The sequence below is a fragment of the Sinohyriopsis cumingii genome, chromosome 1, assembly GCF_028554795.1.
Source record: "Sinohyriopsis cumingii isolate HCF-2022 chromosome 1, ASM2855479v2, whole genome shotgun sequence".
Taxonomy (NCBI): Eukaryota; Metazoa; Mollusca; class Bivalvia; order Unionida; family Unionidae; genus Sinohyriopsis; species Sinohyriopsis cumingii.
This window is the reverse complement of record NC_142961.1, coordinates 103,304,304-103,316,675: the sequence shown is the minus strand read 5'-3', so window position 1 is coordinate 103,316,675 and position 12,372 is coordinate 103,304,304. Positions and strand designations below refer to the sequence as shown.

Here is a 12,372-nt window from a genome sequence, read left to right as displayed (position 1 = left end):
ATTCTACTGAATTCGTTAAGCTCCCCAAAAATCATGATATTTTTATACCACATGTTTATATGTTTTAAATTCAGTTACGTTGACCACTGCTAATATATTACGAAGAACGTCAAAATAGATTTATTTTAAAAATGACCTATCTCAATGTTCTAAGGCTTTTCCCATTAAGATAATTACAGAAATTACAAATTAATACCTGTTCAATTGCCATAACAAAATAGTATTAATTTTATTAAATTCTATTTTTATTATAACTTTATCTTTCTGTAGTCTGGGTTGGTTAGTGAATTGCATGGGAATCATTTAAAAAAATAAAGATTTTGTAAGCGATATTTCAGCTTGAAAATCAACTCGACAATTCAGTTAAATAAATGTTTCCACCATTTTATTTTCAAAGTGTCTATAATATACAGTTATGACTACAGTCTCTCAAAAGGAAAACTCGCATTGAAGTGGATGTCATCTTCCACACCTACTTTGAAATATTACGCCCATGTCAAATTTACAAAAACGACGCAGAGGATATTCACATGTTTTGCAAGCGTTTGTACGTTTCTATATCTATCTTACAAAATCAAATATGTTTGTAAAACAAGAACTTGTTGCTGTTTTTGTTTTCGGGTTTTAACGCCATTTTTCAGCGCAAGATAGTCTATATATGGCGGCCAGTATAACTGGTGGAGGAAGAACCCGGGAAAGCCCCGATAAAAACCACCGAACTTTCTCAAAAACCCACACTGTCCGAGCCCGAAACTCGAACCCACCCGTACAGATGAGACATGGCAGTGATCGGTAAATACGAGCTATTTAGACAACTCGGTCACCCGGGGCCCCTAAATAAAAGAACTGTCCGGAAAAGATGACATTATTTTTCCTTATTTTATACGTATTAAAATACTGGTTATGTGCGTTTTGGTGATGACTCTTCTTTAATATAAATTCGAATTTTATCAGCAGTTAGTTTCGTTCAAAGCAAGCCACCCCCAGGTCGGAATGGCCTGCCCGAGGGGGGAGGGTACTAGGATCCAACAGAAGCCACCGGTACACACCTCATAGAACTGTGCGTATATGCATTTGGAGCCTTCATTACCTGAATGCTTCAGTTCATTAGTTGCCCGCTCATGTCTTGTCTAGCTAAACTCTGGAAGTAATGCAAACTCGAAATTCATCCTTGGCAATATCTGTGTGGGCAGAGCCTTTTAATTACGACTGATTCCTTGCTTAGCCTGGACTAATACAGATATTTAATGAAATCTCAGTGTTAAGACAAGTATAATATCTTAACATAAACAAACCTATATACCTTAAAACATTAATGAGAAAATAAAATGGTTTTAACAATCCTGATAAACACGTGCAAAAACAATACATCCTTTATGTTAAGCAAGATCTGTTATATCGTGCATTGTTATTATTAAATCCTTAAAAAAGATTTTTTTATATTAAAAAAAAAATCATTGTGATAAACGGATATGCACCATTTGAATGGTTGATACCAAATATCTTCCTTTGCAACATTAAATCGGAATAATAATAATAATAATGTAACAGTTCACACGATTTTGATATATGTATATACACGCCCTGGTAAATATATCAAATAAAGGCAGTCATGGTCTATAGTGCAGGGAAAGGAGTAACCAATGGTTTGCACAGGTGTTTCCATTCCCCCTGTCAATCATATGTGTGCGGCAATGAAACATTATACATCTATATAATGAAACCTACTGGCGTGATCCGATGACAATGAATGTGGTCGTTTTAATATAGGGTGTGCATGTACTTCCGTGATTAAAATTGGTTGACAGTAAAAGTTTTTTTTCAGAAGAATGGACTTTTCACTTTTCTAGTTTCAATCCTGCCGAATAATACGTCTGAATTTTGGTCAAAGCGACAGAAAAATTTATAAATGATATGGTTTGTTACTTTTCTTTGCCTTTTTATTCCTTTTCTGTTCTGACAGCATATAGCCATCAATTCTCCAGTTTGTAAGGACAATCGATATGTTGACATGGAAAGTAAAAGCTCTGTTTCTTAAATATGCCAGAAGTATGCGTGAAAAAACAACATTTGCACGATCTATAAATACGTTTTCAGTCCAGTATCAACAAGAAGCAAAATTAGCATGCAAACAGTATTAAAAACCAGAGAAAAAGCGATGAAAAAGCCCACTACAGTTATCAACAGTTTCAATTACTTAAAAAATCGATATATTTAATAAATCACACATAAATATTAGTCATTTCTGTTCCTTTAGTCGTTAGCCTTTAGCCTTTTGATTATAAAACTCAAATCTATAACCAATCGTCATTTATTTTAATAAAAGTGTAGCAATCCGCTGACCATATAGGAACACTATTGTCTAATTGTTTGCAGAAAAAAAAGAGATAAAAGCTTTTTATGTTTCTTTGTCGACATAATAAAGACTTCACAATTATTTGACATCATTGATATGGAAGGATGACTACTCTAACATTTTGGTATGTACAGTGCGTTATCGATTTGGTAGCAAGATGTGAAAAATAGAACAATAAACTACTAAAATCTGACACATTCAATCTTTGATTTTTATGGCGTCTTGCCAATCGTATAGCATAATGTTCCTTCCAACAGACAATTACTGGATATCTAGCACTCAGAAAAATGTTGGTAATGATTTTAGCACGTTTGACTAGTGTCAAGATATGACACAAAATGTGCTCAAAGGACACGCACACATACATACGCACACACATACATACATACATACATATACACACACACACACACACACACACACACACACACATATATATATATATATATATATATATATATATATATATATATATATATATATATATAACCAATCTCATGCCTAGAACAGACGTGTTCATAATAGCTGTCCTATCAAGTTAGTATCCAATTTTGAGGTGAATTCAAAGTTTATTATTTGTCGCCCGACATTCCCTTTGCCACTTTGACCACACTATCGCAGACACCATGTATTCACAGTCCTTGATGGAAAGCTGTTTGACCTTTGTGAGGGATAAAATCGACGTCCTGTAATTAAAAACAGTTGAAAATACTGCATTGTCTCAAAGGAAATCAGATGTGTGTTTTCCCTGCACAGTGGATACAAAGTTCCGTAGTTTTTCAAGACGAAACATGAGACTGTCATTTAATTTTGTTTAAAGTTCAGAAAACACCACTCCACTTCCTATTTATTGCAATTAAGTTATGTCTCATATTTATAAATGATTCATCCTGATTATACTGGTTTTTTTTTTTTTTTCATTTGAAGTATTATTATTATTATTATTATTATTATTATTATTATTTGAACTAATAAAATGATGGAATCCATTGAACCTTCTTTGATCATTAAAGAAATTACTCTACAGAAGAGAAGTAATTCGAAAATATAGAACTAAAAAGAATGTTGCCCACCTTTGAAAGGGATTGTCTTCCTTCAAAGAAATTTTCAAAGATCGGCGCCTAAACATTTCTACTGCAATCCATATCTTTGGACATTGTTTTCAAAATTTACATTATCTTGTTTGTGAATATCTTATTTGAGGCCGGTATGTCCTACCGAACTTTCCAAGTAGTGATAGCTGTGAACTATTAAAACCTAGACTCAACGGTATATCAATTAAAGAAGAGGTAATGTCTTGGTAGATACTATAATTAGAAATGAACAATGCATATTTTTTTTTACCTGTTTCCAAATGACATTCATGTTTCTTTCCGTGGTCTGCAGTGTCAATACTCCTTCTTCTCAGAATCCGATTTTCGAGCTCGAGTCTCATATTCGACGTCTGAATATTAAAACAAAACCAGTGAGGACTTTGTGAAATGCTATTCCGTACTTTATGATAATTTATAAAAAGATTTGAAAACAAAATCGTTAAGTTGATATTATGATGAGAATGTGAACGCAAGACGCACTAACTTTATCAACCCTATAAAATGACTGGTCTGTTGAAAGAACTCTTTTGAGCCTCCAAAATATAAAATCAGGACCTGAGACTCTTCAGGACTTTTTTTCAATATCGTCAACGAAATTTGGAACAGAAGTGTAGTTGGGTAAATTAGAAGGAGGCTAGTACGAGCAATTAGGAGCTACAAGACATATTCCTGCTAAAACAAAAGGAATTGGTTTCTTACTGAGCGACTTCCATCCGCTTGACTCTCATAATAGTATCACTCAGTACGTTTGTAGATGCATCGTGCGAATTTTTTATTGGGTTTTGTATCGCAGTCCATGTATGTATTTTCGCTCATATACCGTATATTAAGTCATAAAAAATTAAGTACATTTGAACACTGAACGATACTCACTTTTAGGGCAAATATTTTTCTTCTCATGATTACCATCAGCTTGTCGTCTGCTTCTTTATCCGTATTTCTCAATTGATCAGTTCCATTAATCTGACAAATGTTATTATCTCCTACAAAGATGACTCCTGTCGCATATTTGCCATTTCTGTTTTTGTTGATCACAAGTGGAAAAGTATTTTCCTTGTCATGCGAATCTTCTATGGCATCTACCTTAGTGGCGGAATCTTCTATGTCATGCGAATCTTCTATGCCATGTTGTACATTGTCACTGTTAACCACGAGTCGAGAAGACATTACTTTGTAATGCGAATCTAGCTTAGAATCAGCCTTAGGAATGGAATCTTGTATGCCATCTTGCTGAGTGTCATTATCTACATCGTGTGTGTCTCTACTTAAAATTGTATTTTCCTCGAGGAGATTTTGACTGGCAACTTCACCAAGTCTATCTTCTTTGTCCCGTTGGAGAACGGAACTACTTTCCCTAATTTCTTCAGCCTCTTTCTTCCGGTCAAGTATCTTTTCTAGCAGCATATTCAACGTATTAATTAACTTGTCTAAGTTCTGCCCATTGTCGAGTTCTTGTAATACGTATTGACATAGTACATTGGTTTGCAATGTATTTTCTATGTTTGATCGAGTATCCTTTTTCTTTAATATTTTCAAGACTTGGTGAAGTCTCTTTCTTTTGCGAGTATTCTTCTTGGGCCTTGTCTCCTCTTTTAGCTGTTCGCTCATCGATTGCCCCATTATAATGAAACTCCAGTGAATATCTTGCAGGTTTCAACACATAAGGGTTCTACAACTTTGTTTCGAGTCGTATTAGTTCTTATACACAGTCCAAGATCACTGAACCCATAAGAGGATAATTATAGAAATTCAAAGTTCATGTAATTGTCTGGGAACCCCATGTAAGAGTGCTTTATGTATATATATATATATATATATATATATATATATAATATATATATATATATATATATATATATATATATATATATATATATTAATGTATATAACGTAATGTGCGATATAAATTTATGTAATCAATGTTAGCAATTTATGATTGATTTAAAAAGATAAGATTAATACTTGTCTATTGCTTGTTTTAAGGTTTCGTTAGTGCTTTCAGTTGGATCATCTTGTTTGTTTATCTATCCATCCATCTCTCTCTCTTTATTTATTTATTTACTTATTTATTTATTTCCGTGCGTACTTTCTTTCTTATACACCTTCCTTGTATTTTCCTTCGAATTTGGTACACTTAAATAGTAAAAATACATACAAATTTAAAGCATTAGACACACAATAACTTGAAACCCGTCAAGCATTTTAGAAAATGAAAATGTTTTTGAACCGTATTTACCAGTCTCGTCAACTTGAGTGCACAGTCAAATTTAAATGTTTAACATTCAATTATTGATAAGGTGGTTGACATAGAAGAGATCTGAAATTTGCATTTACTTTCTGTAATAATTATTTCGAAAAGAGAAAGTTAGTGAATCAAAAGAAACAATATTTCTAAGGTATAACATGAGGAGTATCATAAACAATGGTCCCTTTCTGTGGAATACTCTTCTACAAATGTCATGCCAAGTATGGAATGAAACAAATGTTATGGTACGATTCCAAGATATTAATGGCAAAGGGACCGGCAATTGCAGCTCATATTCCATTCAATATTAAAGACAGTCTTCTCTTTTTCCCTACGTATATGTCGAAATGAAGATGGTTCCTGGAACAGTTTTATTAATTTTCGTTATACTTTAGGTTCCGTGTAAATTTCCTTGCATTTCAGAGGCTTTTAAAAGACAACAAATTTACAGCAATAGATTTGATATTAACATAAATTCTAATACGCAATACACATATATACACCATCTATTTTACTTATAAATATTGGATAAAAAAGGGTTTACATTTGCGACTCTATCCATAATAAAGTACGGGATGATATGTTTGTATGTTTTAATGTGTATGTATATATTTTTATATACCATGTGGTTTCCCATGGGTCGCCCTCCCCCCCCCCCCCTGCACCCGCCGCCACCACCCCTGTCGTTACCTCGCTTCCACTACAGATGGAAATATATTTTGAAATCGGTCAGACATTTTCTTTTTTGTGGAGGGTGCTCTCTTGTTTGATCTTTGCAAACCAGTTAGGGAGGCCCTCCTGCCATAGTTGTAAATGTTTGCTGTATTGTACTTGCTTCTATATTGTATGGTTTATTATGATTCTTTTTTTTTTCTTTCAAAAAGGTTATTTTGATTTATACAATTATTTTAATATAAACACTAATCATTCTCTAGGAAGTATTCTTCTGCCATTCTCATTTCTTCTTCTTCTTTCTGTCGTCTTCTTTTTTCTCTTCTCCTGATTCTGTCCCTTTCTCTTTTTAAGTCTAAAGTTTCTGCAGTTGTCGTTGTTGTTGATGATTTTGGTATCTGTTGTTTTTTTTTTATTTTGTTCGCCTTGTGAAGTTTTCTCTGGTACGTTCATTTGCATAGGGTTACTTGTTACTTCCCTGTTTTCCGTTACTGTTTGTTCTGCTGTTGTTTTTGTTTTGGTCTTAGCTGGTGGATTTGCTGATAGTGTGTGTTCCTGATTTTTCCCTGCTTGGGTTGTTGCTGATGTAAGTGGCATTTGAAAGATATTTATTTAATCATGTTTATTTGCTCTTGTTGAGGTTTTTCTTGTCGTTGTTGTTGTTGCTGTTGGAATTGTTGGAATTGTTGTTGGAATTGTTGCTTTTGATGTTGGAGATTTTGCAGTTGTTCATGTGGTTGCTTCTTTGCAGTTACTTGTTGTTCTCTCCCTCTAGTTGTTTTCTATCCATTGTTTTCTATTGTCGTCTCTTGATCTCCTTTTGTTTATTTCTGTATATGATCTTCTTGCTGTTGCTGTTGTTGTTCTAGTTGTTGTTGTATATTTGTCCTCTTATTTGCTTATCTTGCTGTTGTTGTTTTGGACTTTGCATTTCTTCCTCTGTCTGTTTATTTGCGGATGCTTGCTGTTGTTGTTCTAGCTGTTGTTGTTGTTGTTGCTGGATTGTTTTCCTCTTCTTTGCTTATACTGCTGTTGTTGTTTTGGACTTTGCATTTCTTTCTCTGTTTATTTGCGGATGCTTGCTGTTGTTGTTGTCTCGGTATTCTCGGTTCACTCTGTTCTTTGTTTCCGGTTGTTGTCTCCTGGTTTTGGGGCATTTATGCGGTGCATGTCCAGTCTGTTGGCATCTGCCGCATTTCCTGTGGAAGATACACCCCTTATACCACGATTTGGTCAAAAATCCGTGTAAAAAGAACGCCTTTCTCACTTCTGTTAATTTACTTTTTTCTATCTCCAAGATTCTTGTACCATTATAATTTATGTCAGGGGGATTGTTGCTAATCTTGATGAAATTGCTCCTATTTTCAGTTTTTACTCGAACTTTTTAACAGTAGGATCCAATTATATTTCTAAATTTATATCATACAGATGTAATTCTCCAGTTTGTTCTAATATTTTACGCAGAATTGGTGTAGGTTCCTTAACTGTTGCTTCCCCCCGCGATATTCAGTTCTCCAAATGGTAGTACAGGCTTGGATTATTTTGGGCGTACAATATATCCTTGATATCCCTTCGGGTTGATTGAATAAATTTGTTCCTGCAACCATAACTGCAGATACTGCCGGTACTCTTCCCCTGGGTATCCCCGACATGTCTATCTCTTGTGTTCCTTTGCTGTAGATACATGCCAGCAAGGATCCTCATTGGTTTCTATTCGTCTTGTTTTAAAGTACTTCCCTAATTCTCTGACTTCTCTGTTTGTTCGGTGGGTCGCCATCTTTTTCGTGCGTCTCATGCAGCTTGTGAAATGTTTTCCATGTTAAATCTGTTCTGTAATTTTTCTACTTGAATGGTATTTATTTGTTTTCTGTACGATTCTTCGCTCATCTCATGAAGTATGATCGAAAGTTACTTGCATGGTTTCTAGTTCAGAGTCCAGTGGACTTTGGCAACTTTGCTTGCTTAGGCGGCATTTTCAATATAGATACACGCACTGTGTCCCCTATAACAACGCCTAGGTTTCACTTTATTTGTATATGTGCATAATTACATATTTGACAGCAAGGTGTTCGCAAAATTGCAAAACGATAGAAAATATTGAGTACCCACCGGAACTGATTTAGCCACTCTGAGGCAAAGAAGTCATTGAAATTATTTTGAGTAGATACTTAATTACAGGTACAATTTATACGTAATATGTAAGTTAATACTAACTTTGTGAAGCTTTGTATGCATGTGCATTGTATAGTGTACTTCGCGATAGGGTAAGGGAGATAACTGTATACTCGATTAAGTTCAATGGGAACATCGCTCGGCCATTTCCGTCAAGGCAAAAGGGGGCGCTCTACAGATATTACGTACTTCTGGGAGTGACTGGTATAAGGTCAAGCTATTCGCTTTGCAACAAACGGTGGAGATAATGTTGGCATATCTCTTTGTTACTTTCATGTGATGTGTCTGAAATTTCTTTGAATATTGTGCTTGTGAAAATTGGATTTGATCTAAGCACTCAGCAAACCAAAATGGCTGCTCCCATGTACTCGAACAATTAGCCTGAATTAATCTAAAGTACACTATCTTTAGCGGTTGTTACAATAGGGAAAACGATCTTTAGTAATTTATTAAAATAGGGAAAACGAATTTAACCTGACTACAGAATACCAGCTTCTGAAAGTGCAAAGAATGAATTACAAAATAGATGTACATCAGAAGTAAGGCCAAGCTGTATACTCTATAGTCCAGATTACACACATCAATCATACCCCACAAATAAAGGGAATTAAAAATTATTTTTACAATACCTCAGATGTATAAGGTCTTTTAAAATGACCTGTATAACCAGTAATGAAAACCTGGGAAATTATTTTTCATTAAACATTTAAATGTATAAATACACAGCAATTTCATGGGTTTTGTGATTCGCTTCTGGCGGAGTGTACCCCCTATGTAGCGACAGAAAAGGCTGACAATATTCTAAGTGTGGTTTACTCTCCGTCCGCCACTATATTGGGCTATTATCTTCTAGAAAGATGACTCCTGCTTCATATTTGCCGTTTCTGTTTTTGTTGATCACAAGTGGAAAAGTGTGCTCTCTGAAGAAAAGTACTAATGAATATAGCTCTCAATTGCCCAAATTACTCCAATGTTTCTTTTCAACGTGGAATTTAAGTATGATTTATCAAAGGGAGATGGATCAGAACACAATTTAATTTTCCTATATAGTCCCTACATTTGTTGGTCACTACGGAACTTTCTAGTGTGTCCATATCCAAATAAATCATGTCTTAATATAAAATATCTTCAAAGAATAACTCACAGTGAAGTTCTTGTCATATGTTATCGGGCGTTTTCTTGAGAACTGGTCTGTAAATACAACAACATGCAGTTAGGGACAGATTTCACTTCCGGGCCAGCAACAATACCTCATTACTTACTGTGCACTGGCGCCAAAACACACACAGACAACCACATCATGCTCATGTTCTAAAAAATAAATAATTTCCTTTAGATCAATACCAAGAATGTCTAACTCGTGTATCATCACGAAAATGAAGGAAGATATCCTCTAAAAATAGACTGGGACTACAACAGCGGGTACATATCCAGAGGTATCAATTTTGAACCGAGTCCAGATGGACAAGTAATGATTAAAGAGTATGTCATTAATGCTGCTCATTAACGTGGGAGGTGAAAGGGGACGGTATGAAGACTTTCTAGTAATTGATCCGAACAGTTTTTAGGGCATTCAAAGTCTCTTGTTTGAGCTGTTTATAGGCAGCGGCAGCAGCACAAAAAACAATATTGTTCCTTCATTAAATAGCGAATGTAAGGTATATAACTGTATGATCAATTAGTTTTTAAATGGATATCTGGTGCTATGTTACATACATGCATACATACATACATATGCACGCACACCGCACGTACGCACGCACGCACGCGCGAGCGCGCGCGCACGCACGCACTCACACACACACACACATACATACATACATACATACATACATACATAGGCATGGAGCTGTTGGAGTTAGTATACTTACGTATGCATTTATTCTCTTTTCTAGAGTAAAGGTTAACAATATACTATTGTAACCAAAACGTTGTTATTTAACATTGTTGTAAAGCCAACCCACTTTGACTGCGACAATAGACCATGGCCACTGCCTTTGACGAGTCTCAGAACCAGTGGAAGGACACTCCATGATTTACAATATTGTTGTGTTGTTGTTGGGGGTGGGTCTTTCTATCTCACAACTAGTTTCAGTGACAAATATAGTCGAAACATTCAGTAATATGCTAAAAGTGAAAACTATTTAGTTACCAGTATCTCACGAAATTATATTTGATAAACGAAATAATCTATCCGAGTACTACTGATACCAGGCACACCATATCGGAGAGCGTGCTTGATCGGTACAGTGAAATATATAATGAATGTGATTTATGAGCAAACGTATACAAATTTATTTTTATAAATCTGGCCAAATAATAAATTACATCGTGCACATTCTAAATTGATGATGGTATGTTGCTTGCACAATGTATCGTCTTTTGCACACGACTCACTCATTTTGGTGTTCACGAGAAAAGCTATCTCGTGCTCACCCCCAAACTCTATTTGGGCTCAATATTCATAAATACTACAAGGAAAACCACTGACGCATCAATCGAGATTGGATCAACGTATCTAGGTTTTGAAAATTAAGGTGCCAATTTGAAGGAAAAGCAAACACATCAGCCATCACATTTCAGATTGTTTTGAATCAACCGACTGGTGCAAACGATTGCTGAACAATAAAGTACTTAAAAACGCACCTTAAGTAGCACGGCGCGTGTCAAGTCGCGTGGTAAATGATGCGCGCGCATAAGTCAATATAGATACATTATTACACAAATTAATCAGCAAGAGATATGATTCATAACCCCGCTATTTTAAAACAGTTAGGTTAACAACTCTAAATCATGCTGACCCCATACATATACATTTGTTTACACAAACTGCGCAGTTGGCTCGGGCTAAAATTGTCTGAGTAACCCTGTACACAGTGTATATGGGTATATGTGGGCTTTTCATATTTTGTTGTCAAGTTTTCACAGGGATCTAGTTTTTGGAATCAAGTTTCGTAGATCGTATAAAACGTATGCTCTGATTTTAGGACAGACATTTACACAGACGCTTGGCATTTATTCATGTTTGTTTTTGTATACTTGTTTATTCTTTATTTATATTTGTTTCAAGGGCTTGTTTTATACACACACACACACACACACACACACACACACATATCTTACCTCTGCGTGTGTTCGAGTCTCGGGTTCGGCCAATGTGGGTATGTGAGAAAGCTTGCCAGTAGGTTCTCGTGGGTCGGTAGTTCTTTCCGTGGTTTTCCCTGGTTCTTCCTCCACCATTTATACTGGCCGCCATCTTCAACAGTCATTATGCACCATCGTGTGCTGAAAACTGGTGTTAAACCCTACAATAACACAACAACAACAATAACAAACACTAAACACAAAATCTATGAAAAGGTCTGGAGTCACACATGTTAGAATCACTAGGGTGAATTTACGACAAGAGATAAAATATTGTAGCAGTAATGAAACCAAACCAGCTGGTTGTGAACAAAGGACGGAAGCACAGCATGACGAAAAATTAACGTCACCTACAAGATTTGGTTAAAAAATGCATTGATCTGTATCGATTCGTCTGAGCGACAACTACCATCTATTTATTATTAATATATCTTGACATATATTTCCTCTGCATGTTAATACATATACCTCACCTGTAAATGTACCTTGTTTAATGTACTCGAATCGTTTGCACCCTATTAACCTTTATAATTATTTACTAATATAAAAATTTTGATAGTTAATTAATATACTGGTAGAAATGGCATAAATCATCCCAAAAAGATTATCACAGGATAAGTTCATGTCTGTGAATTAACTGTCAAATATGCCATCTTATTGTATATTCCTCATATTCACAAACTCATCTG

The 12,372-nt window shown here is 35.2% G+C and overlaps 1 protein-coding gene across 2 annotated transcripts; it reads right to left on the bottom strand.

Moving 5' to 3' along the window:
- Positions 1-2,863: 2,863 nt before the first annotated feature.
- LOC149807470 (uncharacterized) lies at positions 2,864-9,812 on the bottom strand. 2 transcript variants are annotated; one of them, XR_016415544.1, is made up of 3 exons: positions 9,684-9,812; positions 3,701-3,800; positions 2,864-3,042 (listed from the first exon to the last, which is right to left on the bottom strand). XR_016415544.1 is itself a non-coding variant. In XM_089939452.1 (3 exons), exons 1-3 carry the CDS (start codon positions 4,852-4,854, stop codon positions 2,969-2,971), a joined length of 705 nt encoding a protein of 234 aa, XP_089795578.1. In that variant the 5' UTR covers positions 4,855-5,049; the 3' UTR covers positions 2,864-2,968. The 2 variants fall into 2 exon arrangements, 1 of the variants encoding a protein (XP_089795578.1); XM_089939452.1 differs by lacking the exon at positions 9,684-9,812 and adding an exon at positions 4,324-5,049.
- Positions 9,813-12,372: the final 2,560 nt, after the last annotated feature.